This window comes from Nomia melanderi, chromosome 1, assembly GCF_051020985.1.
Source record: "Nomia melanderi isolate GNS246 chromosome 1, iyNomMela1, whole genome shotgun sequence".
NCBI classification, from domain to species: Eukaryota; Metazoa; Arthropoda; class Insecta; order Hymenoptera; family Halictidae; genus Nomia; species Nomia melanderi.
This window is the reverse complement of record NC_134999.1, coordinates 34,521,566-34,545,093: the sequence shown is the minus strand read 5'-3', so window position 1 is coordinate 34,545,093 and position 23,528 is coordinate 34,521,566. Positions and strand designations below refer to the sequence as shown.

Here is a 23,528-nt window from a genome sequence, read left to right as displayed (position 1 = left end):
GTCCGAGGGGAAGAAGGGGAGCGGGAAGAAAAAACCGAGAGACAGGGAAAAACAAGGAGAGGGACGGGAAGCAAGGAAGGCCGGGCAACGAAGGATGGAAAAGGACACCGGGAACCGGGAGGACCGAGTCCTTGCCGATTACCTGCTCGTTCCCCCGGGTGTTCCACGGCACGGTGGCCATAAACCAAGCATCGAGCATCAGGGTGGACACTTTTATGGTCGGCAGCTTTGTCTAGCTACGGCCTGGCCACGTTATGGTCGTAGTATCCCGGCAATATAGCCCTTCGCGGGGGGAGCCGGAGCAAAGGCAGCAAAGGGGGAAGGCGGCGCGCACCGCAGGACTGCCAGGACATCGACAGGATACTGCCCGGGCACCAGGAGGGTGGACGGAACGAAAGAAGGAAACTCATAACGTTTCCACCAACCGACTCGATTGCCCCAATCGATCACCCACAGGCATTTTTTTTCGGACCTTCCGTGAACTGGACGCCGAAGGACCCCCACCATCCGGCTCGTAAAAGATACCGGTCGATTTGTAAGTTCGCCGGTCGTGTCCGAGTGATCCTGAAGAATGTAACAGGAAAAAGTCACTGGGGCCGGATCGGGGGTAGCTATCCTGGCTAGCTACGAATCCGGAGGAATATTAATGATCCTCTTGGATTTTATAGAACACTATCATTCGACACACCGGACGAACCTCGAGAATTCGTTTTCGAGAGGACTATTCGACAATCGTCGGCTCGAGAGGGAATCGTCGAGCTCGCTGTCAACGTATCGTGGACACTGAGGACTCTAGCAATATAGCCGCTAGTAGCCAAAGCGTTAATTATCGATTTACCCGATGACAAGTCGGAATTCCGATGGATCGGCCGCGTCGCGCGCCTCGTGGAATGCAACGAATGCAATTTGGAGAGGATCCGTCGAAAGGTCAAGCCTCGGGCAGCGAGGAATGCGCGTCAGGACACCTCGCTTGCGACATCGTCGTCTTCGCAGACCCCGAAAGGGAGCCGTGGAAGATCGATGTGTCCGTAATCACACCGACGAAGGTCGCGGGAGGAGAGCGAGCGAAAAGGGGAAAAAGAAGAGCGGACGGGCACGGGCAGAGGCGTCTAATCTGTCGGCAGTGATCAGGACCCCGGTATCGATGATGAAGTCCCCGGCTTCTTTGAAGTGCGCCGTGGCTCGCGACGGGGGAGCCGTGAGCCGGTCGAATCCCTCGATTCCTTCTGATCCTGATCCTTCGCGCCGGCCAGGACCCCGTCCGGACCCATCAGGTCCCGTCTGTCTTAATGTCCGTCAGAAATTAAAGCGAGGGAACGGATCGATCGGAATGCTAATGACATCGATACTTGTCAATATCTCTGGCAGCGGGAATAAGACGAACGAGACCGGGATTTCGGGAACGGCGCGGGAGAAGACTAATGTGCGCCGCCGCTAATGTAACTCTCGGCTTACCCGCGACCGGTTTAACTCAATTTACACGCACGACATTGTATTAACGATTGAATGATGATGCGCGAGTCGGAGAAGAAAGTTTAATGATTCCAGGGCAAAAAGGGGGGGTTAACTTATTAGAATTGGAGATTGCGTTTCGGGTGTACGGGAGACGTAACGAGTTTCCTTTTCAACTGTACGGCAGTTTGGAACGGTGAAATTTCGGTGTTCGAGGATTATCTGAAGCATTGTGCACAAGGATCGGTAGTTCGGTGAAGATTTTATTGCTAAAGTAAGAATCGAATCGAATTCTTTGTTACACGGAGTTTTATACTCCCCCGATCGCGATGTCTACATAAAACCCGTGTTCCTGGGACGAGTGACTCTTCGGTGGCCAGGTTCGCTCCCGGTTTAGTGGCTGCGCGTGATAAAGCGGCGTATCGGAAAGGATCAGCGCGGAAGTGGCGAATTTCATAAGACTCCCGTGTCGGGCTCCGTGTACGTTATTCGCCGAAGTTGCCGGCAGCCATTTGTCGACGCGGCCCGACAATGAAAATTGACAGTATAGGGTATTCAGGAGCGAACGAAATCCGGGCCGGGCGGGGGAGGGGAACCGCGAAACCGTGTCAAAACCGGGAAAGCTGAAAGGCGTCGTTTAAACTTCTCACGCAATCTCCCCGAACCATTTCCGACCGCATCGCAACGACTTTGCTCGGTTCTGCCGCGAGAGTTCCAGCCCGAAGACTTCCTAGAACGTAATTGCTCGTCGAACCGCAGCTCGCACGCGGAAATAAGGAAACCGAGCAGAAGTTAAGGGATAGAGGAGGAAGTTCTGCGAGTGCTCTTCGTTCGAGTTGCGTGGAGAAGAAGAAGTAGTAGTAGTAGAAGAAGAAGAAGATGATGACGAGAAAGAAGAAGAAGAAGATGACGACGAAGAAGAAGAAGAAGAAGAAGAAGATGGGGAAAGTTTTCATTTGCCGAGGAACGGAGGTCGGGGCCAATGCCGGCTTTAAATCGTTCGCAATTGAGAGGCGTCGTTTCTCCCTCCCCTCCGCGGTCCTCTTTCTCTCCAGAAGACTCGCCGGAAGACGGCCGGTCGAGGAACAACCTGTTGACCGGCTCTTGCGGACGTGAAATCCTGCGAACGGTGGCTCGTAAACCGCTTTAATCGTTAACCTATTTGCAGGTGTCTCGTTATTATATATCGCGGTGAAATACGGGACTCCGGCCCTCCTTCGGTTCACGGATCCTAGGCTCTCTCGCCCTCTCGACGATGCTTCTCGTCGAAAAAATCCGAAGCGCACGTACGTTGGCCGAATCGGGCCTCAAGGGTTAACCAGGCAATTAGAGTAATTTTCTCGAGGAAACAAAAGCTTAGAGGTCAAGATTCCTCGCGGCAATGTTCTTTGGATCTTGTATCTCATCGAACAAACAGAGTTCATTTTTAAACCTACGCAGGAAGATGCAAATGCGCTAACCGTGCATCTGCGACGGTTGATCAATCTCCGGCGGAGATTAAGCTCGATACAATTTACCTCTCGTTATCAGGTCGCGATAAACCAAGTTAAAATTAAGTCTCGGCGAACCGAGCGAGAATTGAATGGCAGGAAACGCGATAAAGGAGCCGGAGGATTTGCCGATCGTAATCTACGTCTGTCGGCGACAGATTTATCAGTCGAATCGGTATTAACGCAACCTTAGCCGGACGGAGGGAGGCGCGGAGAGGAAGAGGGACGGAGAAAGGAAGAGACAGGGACCTGGAAACGGAAGAGGCCGGCGCGAAACAAGGGTTAAATTTCGTCAACAACAAATTGTTCCCTGGCGCTGCGTCTAATCGGCTTAGGAGCCACCTGTAGCCCCGAAAGGGCTTACGGAATAAGGTGCTTCCGTCCTTGAAGAGGGTTACATTCTCGGAAAAGGAGCGTGTAGACGATTTTGGCACCTGCGACAGGTAGCCTTCGAGTATTTGGACTGCAATACGACCCGTCCGTTCGAAAGGAACGATGCTAACTCAATAATAAAATGAGGATCGGTAGAGTTCCCCGTGATTTCCAGCATCGGTCGCACTTTGCAACTCGTCGAATGCCACTGGAATCGTCATTCTTAACCAAATCGAATTATACTGTGATTCATTCAGGCGAACGATATTTGAAAACGTACTATAAATAAAGCAACGTGAAGCTTCCATGTATTTTAAAATCCATTCAACACGTCGAACGCTATAAACTGTCGCGTACGTGTACGTGCAAGCTACCTAGACCAGAACTCCAGGATCATTCTCCGGATATCGAAGTTCCAGAAACTCCGATTCCGTTAATGAATTTTCGAGCGCAGCTGTGCGAAAGTTTTTCGAAGCTCCGTTTCCCTTTTGTGCGCCCCGGGCCCCGTCTCCAATCGCTCGTCGTTCCCCGATTCCGCAAGTCAATACCGGCGCACTTTGAGGAATCGCCGATTGTAACGAGCTTTTAAGGTGGCGTGCAATTCCGTGAAATATCTTCGCACCTCCGGCTGCATGACGGTGCACCTCCGAGGGAGGCTCGTTGCAGCGCCGCGCGGCGGCTGCACGGGACGGACCCGTTTGGGTACACAAACGAGGCGTTCCCCGGCCCCATGTGCGTACCTGTTTTTCTCCGGCGTCGAAACAAAGGAGGAGCCCCGGGTTCGATAAGTTACGGATGAAAATCGATGATTTTCCGGTGCGATCTCTTTTTGCGCGCGATGCACGCCGCCCTCTCGCCCGTAATTCGCCGGGATACGTCTTCATCCCGTGGACCGGGTATTTTTTCCGGGCCCGGGGCCGTGATTAAAACACTACGGCGCTCCGATTCGAACCCGTCGCCCCGTAATATCGTGACTCGCCAAGAATCGAAATATTATTCAATCTCTTTGAACGCGAATTAAGTGTTATCCCTTTGTTGGCGATCGGTATACTTTAGGGCGAACGTTGACGTAGAATATACGCTTGAAATGTTTCTCTAACCTTTTCCACACGGAAGTTTCTCATTACAAATATTTAGCATTTTCTTGAGGAGACGATTTTCTTTGAAAGTGACTCGAACAGAAATCTCAAGTACATTGAGGAACAAAGCTGTTTCCAATGTTTCACGTATCGAGACATTATACAAAGTTTAACGTTAAACGTCAGATTTTATAGTTTTACTGCGTCAAAGTGGCGACTGAGTGCCTTACGAGTGTAAAGGGTTAATTTCGAGTAAATTCTTAAAAATACATTAGTTAAATCTACCACAGTTTAGGAGGAAGACATAAGGCAAGGAGTTAATGTGAATCGACCGTGGATAATGGTAATTAATTCAGTGAAACTTATTTGACCCTTTGATCGCACTAGATTCTATAACGAAGAATAATCGATGGTGATGTTTGATCATTGGGAAACTGCGATTTCTCGATAGAGAGGATGATGTTTTCCAGTTTCTGGGAGACTAGAGGTGCAGAAGTTTATAGTAACTGAATCAAAGCAGTGATTTCTAGAGTTCGATAACTTATGTGTCAATTGTAGTACTTTGTCGAGGCGACTCGCGTGCTCCGACGATTTTTCCGCGAGCACTGGAACCACTGGGCAAGATTTGATCAAGAACCCGCAGCGACACATCGCTGCCGGCCATTTACCGTTCCAGGGACGCGCAACCGCCGTGGAAAACGCTCGCGCATATAGGATGCACTGAATCGTAGACACTCGCCGGGAGTTTTCGCGTAAGAGAAAAAAAAATGGGAGAGAGAGAGAGAGAGAGAGAGGGAAAGGAGAGAAGAGAGGCCGGCAATATTCACGTGCACAAGCGGCCGGGCACTCGAATAACCCGTCGGCCACTCGAAACCAGCGGAACTGGCGATATTCCAACGTATGCGCATGCATGGAAGGTCGAGTGCACGCTTTTCCCCCTTTATTTCTCATCCTTTCTTTCTTTATATTTCATCGAGCTGCCGCGAAAATATCGCCGGCCGATCGTGCCCGTTTCTTTCCGCGCGATAAATTCCCCGGGGCCTGGGTCGTCGCGATCGATCGGGCGCGTGCACCAAAAAAAAAAGAAAAACAGAAAAACAGTGGAAGAAAGGATAACAATAAAGGAGAAACAGGAAAAGAAGGGTCGGCGTTTTCTGCGTGTCCAATCACCTCTAACGTAATGTCAGACTCCTGATGAAAATTTGAAACTGTATTCGACGAATCTAATTGTGTATCTCGTTTTCACGTATATTAGATAGTATCGTTTGTTATCAATCTTTAGCTTATGAACGTGAATATGAAATTCTTTTTCTAAATGTTAAGGAGAAAGTAACGCTATCTAGTGGCGAAAGAACTATAGGACAAGGGATTAAACAGAAGCTACACGTATTACGTAACGTATAATTAACAGAGAAATCGGCGCGAGAATTGCCAGCGAAAAATTGCATATGGCGCGCGAAATACCGGTCGTTCGCCGATGAAACGGCTCGACGATGCGCTAGAGAGACGAGGAATCGTCGGGGAATACCCTAAACTTGTTTACCTCCGCGGTCTTCGAAATCGGCTGGGGCTCTCTCGCGAATCTCTCGGCGTATCCGGGCGCGCGTCGAGGGCCTCGCCGCGCGACACGCGAGATAAATGGAATACGGGCGCGGAAAAAGCCGATGCTGCCAGCACAGAGCCGGCGCCCGCGATAATTATCAGCCACCCACGCAACCGTTAAGAGTAAACCTCGTTATCCGGACGAGCGAAAGAGCCGGGGCAAAACTCTCGAGATCTCTCGAGCGAACCGGCGGGCTCGGGCGTCAGTTTGTTACTCCCCGTTTGCCTGGAAAAACGGCAATCGCTTGACTCGCGTCCCAGAAAATTGCGAAATTATCGCGAGAAACCGTTCCTCCGACCGCCCATTCGGCGCTCGAACGGCTGTTACGGTTAATTGATCGTCAAATTGAATTTTCGAAGACGGATGGATACACGCTGTCGACCGGCCGGTATGAGCGTTGCCCGGGTTTGATGGGGATCATTAGCAAAATGGGGCGATTATTTTTACAACTACTAACGCCGCGAGTTTTACTGTACGACAGACGACTGTATGGCGGATTAACGCTTTGATGGTGGTCACCGGTGACCGACGCATCCGAATTGCTTGGAAATGATTGTAACGTATCGGATAATTGATGTCGGAGACAAGTACTTATTTAATATCGTAGGAATTATAATACTAAATGATTAATAATTGTTTCTATACACCTTCGCGATGAAAGAATAATCAACGCGTCAATAATTAGGTGACCAACGCTTTTGAACTGCTTGGGAACGATTATAATATATCAGATAATGAATATCGGAGACAAGTGTTTAATAGCGTGAGTAGATAATTGTATAACTTAAGAATTATAACACCGAATGATTCGTTCTATTTGTCTTTGCTACGGAAGAATAGTCAACGCAACAGTCAACGCGTTTATCCCGATCAAAGTCGATAACCCGAGTGAATTTGCAGAGTAACGAAGTGCGATCTAACGATACATCCCTTCAGATTAATATTACGTTCATTATGCTCGCGATCTTGAAGAGAATCTTGTCTGAGCGTCGTCCGATAGCTGATTAGAAGTTTAATCACCGTCCGCGGATAATCATTCCGTTTGAAATCGGGGACGCCGCCGGATGGGGGACAGTTCCATATCCAGCGGCGTGTATCGATCGATTTTCGAGCGTGGTTAAGGCCCTGTTCACACCTGTGCGAATCGAGCCCGCGCCGCGCCGCGACGCGACGCGACGCGCCGTCCACAGCCTGGAAACTGATAAATTGCAACTTCCGCCTGCGTTTCGATCGTGCCGCGTAATTTCCTGCGGAGTAGCCGGCTATGATGGAGGAAGAGAGGGACAGGGCTGGTGGAAGCCAGCGGCGATCGGAAATTGGCCCGATGACATTGATTAAAGCGTTTACCGACGGCGACAATGTCGTAATTATTAATCGGTGACGACGCCGCGCCAAGATTCCCGATCTCGATGCTGCCTGTCCCACGATACACCGCGAACGAACCGATATCGACATCGAGCACCGTCGCGTTCCAATATTTTTCTATCCCTTAGTCGTTAATCCGTTCACCGAAAACAACGATTTCATCGGTAATTGATACCGGACCGCGCATTCCCATTATCCCGTTTAGCGTTCTTTTCGCGTCTGCGCGCGTAACAAATCGTCCCGTGATTCTCGCTTTTCACAGCGTTCGAATTACCGATCTGTGAATCGTAATTCAGACGGGCAGGAAAATTGTTTAGATACAAGGTGCGTCTTAAAGGTTCCATTATGAATCGAAGTACGCAAAGAGTAGCGTTAAATGGAGGTTCGATGATCGAGGAACGCTTGGATTAGGAGCGGCGGCCGAGAAATTAATTATGGTAGCCGCCGGAGTAATTAATACGGGCCACGGTAGTATATACAGCCCCGTTTCTAATCTCTAACAGAAATATAATCGATCCCGAGCTCCGGGGAAGATAATAGCGAGAAAGGAAGCCGGGTGAAAATAAAGGGAAGGAAAAAGGAAAAAGGAAGCTGCCGAGTCACCCGGCAAACGAGCCGATATTTTCGCACCTCGCTCGGCAGGTAGGTTGCAGCGAGCGAATCTCGTGCTACCTGACTACTCGATGCTTCGGCGAGGCTGCGTCTGCCGATCTCACGACAGAAATTATGCGAAATATGCACCTTAGAACGAGCTAATGGGAACAATTTAACCCTTTGCGGTCCGAAGTGTTCTCGGTTTCTCACTTCGAAGTTCACGTCGACGTTAGTTGATTCGATTACAGCTTAATACGACGCTCTGTTTATTTATTCAAGAATATCTGGGAGTCATTGAAATGTTACCTTTAAATGGTACAATTGTGATACTACAAATATAGAAGTTAATCCTTTTCCTAGAGGCTGACAGTCGTCATTTAGTTTCACACAGAACAATTACAAAATTCGGTATCAAGTTTCACGTAATTAGACATGAAACACGGAAATTCTTCCGAATGAATTTTGAAAAATTTTGAATCTCTTCCAAGTGCAAAGGGTTAATGTATGAAATTCATCAAATTCCTAGCACAATTGAATGCAAATATCTTCGCAAACAGCGTCGCAGCGAATTTGTGAATTCAACTACCACATTAGACGTGCAGTACATTTCCCGAGACGCGTTCGCGCCGCGCGAAATTGTTCCTGACAGGAGAACAAAGCTAAACGAAGCGATTCCGCTCGACGTGCGGCCCTCAAGACGACGGGGAAAAAAGGGAAACACGAGGAAGGTCGGAAATTCGAAAGAAAAGCCGGCTAGCTGTCCGCTCGATTTTCCGCGAGATCGCACCGCGGTCTCCTCGCGCGGGGAAAACATATTTTTCAGGACGCGGGGCCGACCGTTCCGAGGCGTCCCGCAATTTCCTCGCTCCCTTCTTTCTCCTTCTTCTCGAGCGGTCGGCCGGTGCGCGCTTAATTAAGCCGAGCCACTTAGTACCGTTGAATGCTCCTTGATTGGCAGACGAGGTAGCCGGCGACCAGCGAAGCTCAGGTACCAAGCGTAGCTATCCGCGCCTATCTGGCAGCCGCGAGTCGGCCACTCAGTCAACATCAGACGAATGCTGAGTTATGTCGAGGGTCCGAGCTCTTTTAAACTCGCCAATAAATCGGCTGCTCCTCTCTACGGAGCTTCTTCTTCTTCTTCTTCTTCTTCTTCTTTTCCTTTTCCCCTTTCTCTACGCCTCGTCCTTAGCCGGACTCCGTCTTCGGCGAAGTGTCGTTGCACTTTGCTTCGCGTCTTTTCGGAATATCTTCGAAAATCCTCCCGGAGGAAAGTTGAACGATCTCCGGAGATAATTCGCGCGAAAGGTGGAACGAGGTTTACTATCTCGAAACCTTTAATGCACTTCATTCTACCAGTTCTTAGTCTTCTCCGTGTGTTTTACGAGTACATAAAAACCATCCGGATCTGTCGTTCCGCTAATTGTATTCGGGATTTTTCTTCTTCCGCAAACATCGCCGGTCTCTTAACTAGAGATCCCGCGCAATGATCATCATCGTTCTCCGTTTCCACCGTTCCGCCGTAACCGCGGCGTAACGCGGCGTGTCATTCGATTCGCCGCAATAAAATCGAATGACGAGCCAATAAAATATTTATGGAAGAATCGTGCGGGCGAGAACCGCGCGATCATCACCCTCGCTGTTTCCCCGATGGTTACACGATGTTTACCCCTCGTCGACCCCCCAAGGGTCGCGTCAGCGTTCCCCAGCGCGTGTACGAGTACACGTGCGCGTGTGGGTCGTTCAATGAAAACCGCCGAAAATGTTCTCCAGTCGAATCTCGGTCTACTATGATCTCATTAGCCTCCCCATGGTCATTTTTTCTCTCGTAAATTAAACGCAGCACCAAGAAGCTAGAAACATTTGATTAGCGCAAACAGTGTACCATAAGAATTGCGGTATCCAGTAATTAATAACTGTTCATCTTTGCTATAGAAAAATAATCGATACAAACGCCGCGGTTTTCCTTGGCAATCAACGTTTTAAATTCAAGAAGGCGCGATACAGAACAAACAGATTAAACGAACGTAATGGTAGTAAACAAATCAAAACGCTATTAGCTCCAGGAAGAACGCGATATGAAGACTACTCTCTTTCTCTATCTTTCTCTCTCTCCGTTGCGCCCTCCCTGTTCCCCGGCCCATTTTCATTCGCCTTTTTCGCATTTCATCCCTCGATCCACCTCTCGGTTACCGGCGATCCTTCTTCCCGCGTCGTCGAAAGTGTCAAAGCACGCCGGGCACGCGCTGCTCCAGACACCAAGGGCGAATTAATAATCCCGCCCTCGGCGCGGGCGTCGAAGAATATCCCATTCAACGGATCGCGATTAGGACACGCCGCCCCCGCTCCCCCGGACGCCCCGAGCCGCCTCCGTGAGCGGCGCGTTGCGTGATTGCGTCGGCCGTGAAACCCGAGGTGTTGAATTACCCCTTGCGTGCCTTCGATGCTCGCCCGACGAAGCCCGGCGCGGGTAGTTTCATTTATTAACTGGCCCGTGCACCTCACGATTTATCGTACCGCGAGGTGTACAACTTTGTCCGGGACCGCTCTGCTCCGGCGATCGCAGCCCGTGCCGTGCCGCGGCGGCCATGTTGCGCGGCCGCGTTTACGTTACACAAGACGAACTTGTGTAACATCCCAGTCGCGTTGCATAAATGCATCTGGCATTCCTGATTACGCGAAAGAATTTAAACGCGAGTTCCGTGATACGGAATCGTTAACCCTTTGAGAGGTGACTCTCTGCCACTGTATTTAACCCTTTGCACTCGGAAGTATTCTAACATTTTCTAACTAGACAAAGACTTTGGTTCAATTGACTCGAAGAAATCGCAAGTAAGAGGAACAGCTATTTTAGCCCATTTCACACATCGATATTATACACAGTTCAATATTAAATATCAAATTCTATAGTTACACCGTATCGAAGCGATGACTGAGTCACCTCTCGAGTGCAAAGGGTTAACGTCAAAAAACGATCAAGTCATATATAATATAACATAATACGTACAATGCATAAATATCGGAATATTCCTTCATTAGTTCCTAATATCCAATCTTTAATTACCTAATCATTTCGATTCACCTTCATCATGAAGCAAGCGACAGAAAAATCTTAAGATTCTCGAGTGAAACGTGTCGATACTTCGACATAGAATCCAACGACTACACTTCAGCCACACGATGTCCTACGAGCAGAAAATGGGTTCAGTTTCTTAGGCTACTGGGTCGATTTCTCCATTTCCCTTTCACCTGTTCCGCCAATCGAGCGTACGATTCGCTGCGCGGGCCGAGCTCATCGAAGGTCGCCTCTCCGAGTCGAATCGGAGGGCCGATCGACACGTTCGTTCGACACGCGCTCACGATCGTTTCTAGATCCCCAGTGACATCGATGACCCTGTTACGCAGCTGGGACCCGACCGGCCCCCCTTATTTCGCGCAGCTGCCTGCGCCTCTCGCGCTCTTTGCGCAACGGCATCCCTTCACTGGAGCTAATCGAGAGCCACGCACAGGGCCCCGCTGTTCTCCTCTCTCTCTCTCTCTCTCGATCGTTATCGTCCGCGGGCCTCGTAATCCTTCCTCGATCGAATTCGCTCCGCGCTCTTGTCGGGGGTGTATTAAAACGTCGTTAGCCCGAGAAAGGGGTGAGGAATAGTTTTCTCTCGGAGAGGAACGGGGCGCTAACCTGCTCACCGCCGCTTCCCGATAGCCAGCGCACAAAGATCGAGCGTGTAATGCCTCTCGACAGCTCTCCCGATGCTGGTAATGTGATTCTGTTTGCAGATACGTTTATAATAGCCCTGTCTCTAAGTGATTTACTCATTATTTTAATGACCCAACCGTGTACATCGGATTGCAATGTCGTTCGTTCGTTGGCCGGTGAAAGAGGATCACAGGATCGGCGAATTAAGCAGGAATATATGAAAGGATTGGATCGGAGCTGGCTGATTGAATTCTTCGGAGATAATGCCGGTTGTAAAAAGGACACGGGGTATAAAAATGTTTTCCACGGCCGATGGTACTCGTTCGGCGCGGAGCCCCCTAAATCAGGCTCCATAATGAAGTTACCACCAGGATTCCATCCGAAATTCGGGGCCATTATACGCGGGGCTCCCATAAATACGTGCATCTCGAAGACGAACGTTCTCGGAAGGATAAAATCTAATGTATGCAAATCCCCGCAGAGGGCCGGGTTCGAGAAAGCGACTGAAACAGTGGTTTCGCGGAATCGATCCATAACTTTCGTGTCCGTCCCCGTGTTATCCGCGCGCATTCTCTACGCTCGAGTGTAACTAGATGAAAATGTTTGCCTCGGAAGTTCGATTACTCGCCAGAAGTTCTCGTTCCCCCGTGGAAACCATTATTTAACCAAATCCGTTCAGTCGCGAGCTTGAATTCCATTATTTCGCACTTCGGTTCAAGATTCTCGATTCAGAATTATCCCGACACTTTTCCTTCGATTTACTTTATTATAACAGATTCTCTACGTTCGCTCGTTGAACGCTACGATACATACAATTCGAAAGGGTTATAGTATACCCGGAGTTCGCCGGACAAGGCTAAAAAGAGAAGGGAATATATTATTCAGAATGAACCCATCGAGAAGCTCCAGAGACAAACAGAGTAAAAGATGGAGAACCCTCCGATCAAACGAGCCACCAATTAAACCATTCCAGTCGCGTCCTCCCGCTCAAAGGACCAGACCGAAGACACGGAGGAGAACAGGCGGGGGGGGAAAAAAAACAAAGGAAGGACCGAAAGAAGCGGCTCGTGCACTCCGCTTGTTTTGCTTATCTCGGACAAATTTGCTGTCTTGTAAGCGACACCGAAGGGTCGCCTTGACAAACTGGGGTGCTCCCTGCCCGAGTAGGCCATGTAAGAACACACTTTTAGCCGTGTTACCGGAGGAACAACGTCCTGCGGAGCCGGAACGAGCCTTTCCGACCATAAACGTCTAACCAATCCTTTCATACTCATTATTTCCCTTCCCTCGATCCTTTCACGCCAGAAACCGCGAAACAAAGAGCCCCGATACTCAAAGACACCCGACCGCAACGCGCGGAATTTATGTAACACGCGGCGGGTTATTAGAAAATTCGTCGTTTAAAACCATCGGGGATCATTTGACGCGACGGTAGTTTCCTCTAGAATGCCGTCCAGTTTTAATTGGTTTCCATTTGAGCCGGGAACACACGGAAATCCAGGAACCGCGGCACCGAAGTCTTCGATAATCGAGCCCTTTATTGGCGCAAGTTTCCGGGGCATAGAATCGTCCCGATAAATCACGCGGCCGTTCCCTTAACGCAGGAAGAATTCAATCGGCCATTTATTCCCCTCACCGTGGTAATTAATTATTAATTAGGATTACAGCCTCGACCCCGGCGGCCTCTCGACGACGTAACGACTTCCTTCTTCCCTGCCCCCCTCGGCGGAAAGATAAACGAGTCGGCTCTCTGGAAGACTGCTAAGTAACTCCATGAATTTTCCCGCACCCTCCCGGCCCGGCTCGTGCTTCGGGGGTGTAGCTTCTAATCATCCCTATCTCCTGGCCACACCCTCGTCTCGCAACCTGACCGCGACGAATCTTCTTCTTCCCTCCCACTTTTTCTCCCGTGCTCCTTCCTCGCTTTCCCTGTTCCACGCGTTTCACCGTCGACTCGTTCCTCAGCGAGCTAACTCGTCGACGACCTTCCAACCCCCCGCTAATGCGACGCTGAGCCTGATGTTAGCCGCGAGGGTGGGTGTGACGACGAGGCTTAACGAATCTCGAAATGCCTTCTGACACGTATGTCCGGCCGCGTGTCGCACGCGACCTCTCGCAAATCGATTTTTTTTCCCCGCCGCTTTCTTCGCTGCTTTCCCTCTTTTGAATATGCATCGTGATATGATAACCTGGCCGATCCTTATGCAAATCTCCGCGTTTAAACATTACTCGTCCGGGAGAACTCTATTTCGCGAAACGACTCGCAATCGCGGGAATAAATCGTGGAAGTCACTAGGTCTCGTCGTCGACACTCGCGAGAGGTGTAACTTATTTTTTCGACGTTCCTGCGGATGAAAGGTGAAGCTTTCAAATGCGCGGAGATTTCTTTCCGGGGCGGTAATAAATGAAACAGGATTGAATCGCGGCGGTAAGAAAACCGCGCGCAGGAAGGGGACGGGCGCGAAACGCGGGGGGGTTGGAGCGGAAGTAAATCATGCAGCCCCCGTGACGACGTCGCGCGATGACAAACGAGTGCGTCGACGTCATCGCGCAAGAAACGCCGGCGACATCTGATAACGACCTTAATCGCATTAAGGGCCGACACCCCCGGGCACCCCCGACGCCAACGATCCTTCTCCGACCGGTGATCGTGTCCCTAATGTCCCGGGAAAAGCGTCGCCGCGATTGCGGATAAATCGCCCCTGACAAACTCTCCTAATATATTTCTTTGCCGTCTTCCGTTCCGCCCGCTCGAACAAATGAAGACGGGGCCACGTTACGAAATTACTGGTTCACTCCCGTCGTCCTGGAGGAACCTTCCTCTCGCCTGTCTTTCATCGACGAAACGACCCCTCCGCGATTTTTCCGTCGATTCTGAAGCAAAATTAACCCTTGACGCATTCACGTCGGGATATGTTTCTATGTGTTCAATCATAATAATAACAATATTTGCAAAACTAATGTTAAAGTACATTCTTTTGTCACGTTTATAGTTTTCTGACTACAGTTGCTAATTTTGAAGCAATACATATCAGCTGTATTTTACTTGCTGGGTCCAATGCCCCGTATATGACGCAAAAATCATATTTTTACTTTCATCAATGTTATTCTTATAATATTTATAATGGACACGTTAACTATTGTGCTACGTCACTTCCGTGAATTTCTTTCCGCTTATCTATGTTACAGTACTTTGAGTAAGTCAACTTGAAATACATCCGATCCGTTAACAGTTAACCCTTTGCGGAATGTCGACAATTCAGCGAGATGGTTCATATTTAGAAGACTAAGTCATAGGCGAATGATTAAATACTAGGACAGCAAGAGATTAGCATGCAGTTTCTGTTTCTACCATTACTTAAGCAATTAATATATAATTTAGCCTCATCCGTTGAAGGTTTCGTACATTTCGAAGAACCTTCGTCCACGAAGGGTAAATTCACCAATGAAGTTAATATTCCCCAAAGCAAGGGTCCAAAAATTCCGTTGATTACTCAAGATCTAAAAGCAGGAGCCCCAAACGTTCGTAATCGACGAAGAAAGGCCAACGGGACGAACGCAAGAAACCGCCCCAGTTCATTTCGCGTGTGTCGCAACGCCGTCGGAACGCCCTCGAAAAAAAAGAAGAAACAGAGGCTTTCGAAAAGGGGGTCGCGAGGGTAGTCACGTCGTCGGAGTAGCAGCGGAACCGCAACCCCTTCGCGGACAATGCGACATTTCATTATTAACCCTCGCCCAGGCGACGGGCGCGGCGGCGGTGCCTCGCCGGTGGCCGGAGCGCGGTTCAAATTAAACGCGCAAACATTTGGGTATTTTATTTCCGGCGGTGGCTCGCCGGACGGACAGACCGAGCGTTTTGTTACCTATTCGAGGGGAGGGAGGGGCGGGCCGCGCGCGCGGCGAGTTTAATTCGTTTCGTTATAAATACATCAGCGGCGGTCGGCCCGGAGCCGGGAAATTACCTTCGTCGGGCATAATGGTGGGGAAAAACAGGGAAAACCCGCAGGCCGCGGCTCCGCGGCTCGCGTGGAAATAACGGCCGGGGCCTGGATTGAATTTTGCGCCCGGCCGCGCGGACTGAATTATGAAAAATCGGCTCTCGATATTTCGAGGGGCCGCGCGGCGATCACCGTTCGTTAAAATTCATGCGCGCAATTTGGAGCGAATCGGCGCGGCGACTGCCTCCCCCCGCTCCCTGTTTGTTTCCTTGCCGGCATATTTACGGCTGAACCGGACCCCATTCCGCCGCGCGGAAGAACGGCTCTCGAAACCCGCGAATTATTGTTCGATTAAGCCGAAACCTATTGGCGAGCGTGTTCGAACGTTCGCCGTTTTGGTAATGATTAAACGTAATCGACGTGTTCGGGCAACGTTACGGTTCTCTCTTTGTACCTGTCGGATTTGTGGCTTCGGAGCGGGAAATTGTAAGGGTTGATCCCATTCGACTGGAAATCTAGGAATGCTCGAGTGTGTCCGACTGTTTTTCTGATCTTCTCTGGCTCGCAGCTTGGTCATTGAAAACGCTTGAGAATATTATAGAGTTTAGGCTCGGTATCTGTTAGTTCTTGACAACCGTTGCGTGCAAATAATAATCGATAACGAAATTGAGTGTCAGAAAGCAAAGATAAGGAGAGATTTCAGTAGCGCAAGTGTCGAGGAACGCGGAACGATACCTCGCGGCTTCGTTAGGACAGCAAGCAGGTTCTCCCGTTAAGTAAAAACGATCACGCAGCCGTTTAATCTTATCTCTCGCTATCAACCGCGCGACGCATCGTGTTATTACGTTAAATAGTCCCTGCCGGTGAAATCCCGGTGCAACGATCCTAATGACAGGATTAAAATACGCTCGATTTCAATTACAGTGCGTGCTGGGCATGGGCGTGAGAGTGCAGTTGCACACGAGTTGCACGCGACTGCACTTAGAAACCGCGGTAGACAGGTACAAGCCTGCAAGAAAGCGTTCTGTCCGCGAATCGGTAGCGTTTACACGTCTCCAAGATAAATTTCGCACAACGATCTCTGGCAATTAATATCTGCCACGGGAAATCATCGAATCTAGAGATTCAACAAATTATGAAACTTCGTCTATAACTAGACTAAATCAAGCCTAATACGTCGCAATCTTTTCGAAAAGGCGAACTAACTCTAAAAATGAAATTCGAACAATCGCAGTATATTAAGCTCGACTTGCTCCACTTACACGAAGTTTCATAATTTCTCGAATTTCCGGATTCGATAACTTCCATCGCGAGCTGCTCGGTTCCCCGATTTTTTTTGGCTAATCGATGGCTCGCCTGCAGTCGATATTGGAGTTACCGTATAATGGTAACTCGGTAATAATACGGGGACGGTAATATCGCGATAATGTGGGATACGGTTTCAATATCGAAGGATTATTCCGATGGAACGAGGGAGGGGCGGGGAGGCAAGACGCGTCGGAGGAGAAAATAAAAGGAAGTTAAGCGGCCGATTACCTGAAAGGTACCCTCGTTGCTTGGCCGCGTAACACGTCGTCGTACACGGGGCGATTTGTACTTAATTAAGATTACGCGTTGATGAGAACACACGCGGCACGCGAGCCAAGATACGCCAGGGAGATTAGAGAGGCGAGGCACGGCCGGGCATCGCCGACGATTCGAGCGCTCCGTTACGACGCGGTTATCCCGCGTCCCGTAAATTAAACCCTAATGCCGATTTCGCCTTCTTTCGCGTTCCCCGATGATTCCCCCTTATCTGATCGAGTTACTCACCATGCGCGTACGGACTCCGAGTAGCAGCCGGTTTCTGGATTCAACATTTTACGGTCACTCTCCGACCTGCAACAGATAATTCCTCTTCGTGTGGTGAAACTGTTTGTACGGGCACCATAGAACGAGACACGGACATGTAATTCTCGTCGCAATACGTTATCGATTATCTTCGATTAAGGGGAACACTTTCGTTTGAAAAAATGTGAGGTTAAATTATATTCATCAGTGAAGCTTTCTTTAATAGAATAAATTTACGATTGTTTATATACGTATAATAACTGGAAGCGTCGAATATAAAATTCTTATCGATAGACGGATACGGTGAATGATTAAATTACAGTTCCTTAGATCGATTAGCGGGCCGCTAAATGACCAAAAAACCCTCCTCGCCATCGCGTGCGAGGTGTTCCACGAGTCCTACGGGATCCCATGAAAAATACATTCGGCCGGGAAGGTAACTAGTGCGACAACCGGTCATTATCGGGCCCGACAAAGTCGAGTGGACGTTGAATGGGAGACAAAGACGATGACAAGGTGTAACGCGCGCGCCCGTCGCCGAGCGGGACGTGTGTCGATAAATTTATTTGCATCGTGGTCGTTTTAGAATAAAACGTGTCGCTGCTTTCGTCGGCCATTCACGCCGGACGATACATTATCCGTGGTGCGCGGGAAATTTATTTGACTCCCTTCCTCTCACCCCCTTCGCCGCCTTCCGCCTCTCTCCTCCACCCCCTCGCTCTCCGCTTCTCCCTCTGTCTCTCTCTCTCTCTCTCTTTTTTTTTTAGCGAACAACGTTTCGCGTCACATTGTCGTTCGCGCACCGTCGATTAAACGCGTGTCAGCCGACACTCTCTTTCACCGGGCAGAACGTTTCCCTGTTGCAGAGATAAAAATGTGACGGCTGTCCCGGCTTCGAGTCGCGACACGAGATTGAAAGACGCGGGGGTGGATTTCAGGGGCAACTTTTGCGACCCTCCATACATCGAACGAACGTTTACACATTCGTTCCCGTACGGCGGCGTATGAATTTTTCACGTTCGATCTTAGACCCCGCACACACTCGAACAGTTTCAAACAGAGGGTGGATCGTTTAACAGGTTTCCACCCTCGAATCGATTCAATTATTCTATGGGCGACGCCGCCCCCCCCCGGGTTTCCAAGCAACTAGCTCGTCAAATCGGTATAAATATTTTATTAAATTAAATCGACCGGCCCCGGGGGAAGCTGGATACTGTTTGCAGTGTCTCCATTCGTGTTAGCGCGAAACCATCCCCCGCGGGCCGCGAGGAACACGAGTAATCCTTTGATTTTTCAATCGGCCGCGGGCCATTGTTTGCGTGTTGTGACAGCGTGCATTATCGGGGCCCGATTATGAGCGGTATTAAGGGCGACTCGTGAGAACCCCATCTGCCCGCGGACCGGGCGAAAGGGGCGGCCGTCGAGGGTGGAAATCACTGTCCGCAGGCATTACGCATTCATGCGCGCAGGTTGCGTGACTTCGACGCTGTGTTTTCGCGCAGTAACTCGTCTCTTCGTACAGTCGGTCGAGAAACATTGCTTCCTGCTGTCGGCGAACGTTACTTTTCACTTTGCAATTAACCCCTCGCGTAGGGAACAGTTGCGACTTCTAGTTGGGAGTTTCGGAAAAACTTTCGTACCTTTGGTCGGTTAAATTCGAGCTTCAGGGGAATTTAATAGGTATACGTGTTACTGAAAATGTTGTGGGAATGTATGAATGTAAATACTGTAAAATTGTTGATGGATTTATCAACATTTCAATGAATATTCATAGGATCTTTAACATATTGCGTAACGGTAACGAGAAATCTCGTTTTTATATAAAGACAGCTATGCAACTTCGCTAAGTACCATTGGAAAAATATAAAATTTAATTCAAATTGATTATCTATTTGAAATGTATTACATAACAATATGATATCTGAGTTTTTCTATGTATAGTGGTATAAGTTGACCTGAGTGAAAATTGCCATCCGCACAATTCAGTTTTCTGAAAATTAGCCGGTACGCGATGTGTTAATTAAAGCTTGTAGACTGTTCAGCTTATATATTTCCCACTTTTCCCAATCTTTTCAATTTATTCTCCTACAAAGATAGGTGTCAATGTTCCAAAGCTTCGAGTGACATATAAATACTGTAAAAATGTTGATGAATTTATCAAAATTTCAACGATTAATATTCACAGACTCTTCAATCAAAAGTCGTAGATTGTTCAGCTTATATATTTCCCACTTTTCCCAATCTTTTCAATTTATTCTCCTACAAAGATAGGGATCAATATTCCAAAGCTTCGAGCCACATATAAATACTGTAAAAGTGTCGATGAATTTATCAAAATTTCAACGATTAATATGTACAGGCTCTTCGATCAAAGCTCGTAGACTGTTCAGCCAATGCATTGTCGCATTCGCCTTTATATTCCCCACTCTTTCTAATCTTTTTAATTTACTCTCCTACAAAGACAGAGGGTGAATACTGGAAAGCACCGAGCAACAGGGTAATTACGTATTTTTCATCGCACAGGCTCGCGGTTTATTCGCAGCGTCAGAATTGAACCGGGGACGATTTATCGCGCGGAATTCGACGAATGTTCACGTCAAGTAAAATATTCCGGCTGTTCCTCGTACAGAAATTCTCGTTTTTAATAAAAGCACGGACACGCGATTATTGCGGGCGACTGTACGGGCACCGGTTCGCCGGTGTGCGTATGGGAATGCGGGTCCGGCGCGGTACCGCGTAGCGATGTCGAGGGGTCTGGCCAGGAATGTGATTTTTGGCGTGGAGGGTGAGCCGCCCCCTCTAGCGCGGTTTGCGGGTGACGTTGCTCGGCTAACGGGGGACGGTTCCTTGCGGTTCCTTTTTTTACTTTCTGCCCCGTGTCATCGGGAAATATATGTCACCCTATAGAAATTATTTACCGTGAAAATCGTGGCCCACAATAAGGAACGCAAACAAATCTCCGTGCAATGTTTTCACCCCAATTCGCACCGCGAGCCTGCTAATAATAATCCATCTTTGTTACCCAAAAATTACTGAAACTTTGTAATTTCCATAAACTTCCTACGCGAATCATTTGAACTTCTCCGGCAATTAGAGAGATTCGAAGCGTCAGGAATGGCTAATGATAACCAACTCCGCTAGAATTCATTTTGATGTCAAATTCTTGTCGCGACACGGCGGTGTCGAATCAATTTACGCCGGCTCCTCGTTCCACGTCGAATTTCGAGCGGAAAAAAATCGCTGATACGTTCGCGGAAGCCGTCGGAACGTGACGACGCGGGTCGCCGTTAATTCCGTAACCGGAGAACGATCGCCGCTGCCCGACAGGAACATCGAGTTTACAACGAGATCGCGTTTCGATTCGTCCACGAATAACGGCCGCGTTAAATTATGCAACCGCGGCGCGCGGATGAAATTCCTCCCCGCGCGGCGACGCGCGGCGAGAGATCATGGGCCGCTGAATGAAGTCGCGCGGTGTTTAAACGGGGAATCAATCGGCGCGGCGGGCGGCTCGCTTTCATCCGCGGAAAAGTAATTAGACGATGCATGATTAAAGAGAGACCGGGCCGGTTAGAAAGTGGAGCCGGGGAATTCATTAAAACTGTATCAATACTCTTGAGAATTAATAATTGAACGGGCCTCGCCGGTTGCTCTATATGTAAGCTAATAATTAACCATTGATACGGATTGATAATCTATTGCCCGGTCAATTGCGGCCGTCACAATGGAACGAACTACAGTCTGAAAGATTTATTCACCGTTGGCTGCTAATTAAAGTTTTATTCAGCATTAATTAGGACTTTAATGAATTTCGTATATTCATATCAAACAATTGCCCCGTTCACCCTTGTGTACTTTACAATGTGTTTTTTTTTCGCGTTTGAAGGTTTTAGTTGCTCTTTCAGAGTATTTCTGGCCGGAGTCATCCCCTTTGCATTTAATAAACTCAAACCCCGAGCTATTTGTCAGGCCTGTCGATGGTTAATGACTAATCGTCGTCAGGGGTGTCGGTCCTCCTGTCTTCGAGGGCCTCGTGAGAGACAAGCAGGTGGAGCCGGGGACGAGAGGGAGGCGGGCGGGACGAAAATTTAAGGAACTGGAGGACGCGGCGCATTTCAACGTAGCCTGGTACCTTTCGTTCTCCGACCATTTGTCAAGGTGACAAGGCAATCTCACCCCTCGTCGCTATCAACCCCCTCTACCGCCGCCCCGAACTCGTTCTCCGGTCGCGCGACGTCATCGATCAAAGTTATTCCGAAGATCGGACGTTCCGCGTCGCGTCCTCGGGCTATCATTTTCTTTATTACCTCGAAACGCTGAATTTATCGGTAGCCTGGATAAATATTCTATAAAACCTCACCCCTCGGAAAGTAAGAACACTGTTTATCCTGGAAAAATCTCCATGATCCTATCATTTTCGAACTTCCGATCTATCGGGAACAAATATTCCACAAAACGTCTCTTCGAAAGAATATTCTCCCAAGAACAACGCGATGATACCACAACACAAGGTTCGGATCAATCTACCGACAATCCAGCTAAAAGTCGTCGACCAACGGTGTCCCTCTAATCGTTGACACTCAAGGAGAGTGGATCTCCGCCGGAAAGACGTCGAAAAAGTGAGCATCCCCCGTGAATAAGAAAAATCCCGTGCGCGCGACGCTCGACGCGGTGTGTTGCGGGTAGCGAAATTTTTCGGTTTGCTTCTGACGAAACCGAGGGGAAGAAAAGGAAGGGGGACACTGGAGAGGGTTCAGCGGCCCGATTTCCCTCCCAGATTTCCACAGGAACTTTTTTTTCGAGAGAGAGAGAGAGAGAGAGAGAGAGAGAGAGAGAGAGAGAGAGAGAAAGAAAGAAAGAGAGGAAAGAGTCGAATCGATCCATGTTAATAATCGTCGAGTGCTACGCAAGCACCGTGTCCCCAGTCACGTAATCACTGTACTTAAGGGGAGTGCTCGCTCCACCCGTGACCGGGTTCCCACAACCTCGCCGTCATTAAACGACCGGGCGAATCACGTCGGTCTCTCCAGGTCCCATGCCATGCGATCGACCGTTTTGGCAGGTGGCGCGTCCGCCGATTTCCCATAAAACCGCGCGACCGTTCGGACCTTCTAATTAAATCCACCCCGTCCGATGCAGCCGCCGAGCGCTGAAATTCCCATAGTGTCCGCTGGAAACACGTGAACCCCCCCGATCGATCGATACGCTTTAATTATTCATTTCGTTTCATTCGCGGTAGCCGCGTTCCGCGTATTAGAGCGTGGCTGGGAAAGTGTTAAATCAGTGAACGCGACGAGACTCGACGTGGGGCTTTCCAGTGAATGATTTGTTCAACGATCAACCCTTAGCCATTGATACCTTTCAATCCTCGTAATATTACTGTACATCAGACTACAAATCAACCTGTTACAACACTTCGGATATTAGAATAATTACAGTTAGACAATCGAAAATTCAATGAAAATTTCTAACGTATATATTTCTCGAAGCACTGGTAGATAGAAATAAAATTAATACAACGAATTAAAAAACCGAATATTCGGTGTTCCTCGATTAACAGGTTAACCGAACGACATTTAACGACACGGATTTCAACGAAATGAATTTCGTGCGGCTGGGGGAATGGGCGATTTGCATGAATTCCGCGCGGCTCGGTGGGAGGACGAGCGGACTCGTATGATTTTTCCAGCGTCGAGCCGAACCAGGGGCGTCCGTAATGACGACCCTGGCCGAAGTCAACGAGCCGGTACGTTTCATCAGCGGGTAATCAGTGCGAGCCGGCACTGTCCGGCACGTCGTCGGTCGCCTAGGTTCCGCACCCTTCCGGTTCCGGTGTTCCGGTAGGCTTGACCTCTCTCTCTCCGCAGGGGAACCCCGGTTTCCGGTTTTCAGGTGGGATACACGCTCAGCCGAGCGCCGTAGCGTTTCGGATCCATGGATCCATGGATCCTCCTTCCTCCGGCTGTGTCTCGCTCCCACCCTCTCCCTCCGTGACGGATCGATCGACCCTCAGATTCGTTTTCGTTCGAGCTTCCGGCAGCGGCGCGACGCAATTTGCGTTTCGGCCGCGCGTGATCTCGATTCCGATCTACGACGGAACCCCGGTGA

General features: G+C 49.3%; 1 protein-coding gene across 3 annotated transcripts in view; it reads right to left on the bottom strand.

The window, feature by feature from the left end:
- The window catches only part of SoxN (SRY-box transcription factor soxNeuro), a 111,770-nt gene that overhangs the window by 30,784 nt on the left and 57,458 nt on the right, over positions 1–23,528 (bottom strand). For all 3 annotated transcript variants that reach the window (XR_012999688.1, XR_012999687.1, XM_031980097.2), the window contains exon 2: positions 17,403–17,468. Coding sequence is in view for 1 of the 3 variants with exons in the window: in XM_031980097.2 (XP_031835957.1) it covers positions 17,403–17,468 (66 nt within the window). In the remaining 2 variants the exon portion in view is untranslated. The remainder of the gene's footprint in view (positions 1–17,402; positions 17,469–23,528) is intronic.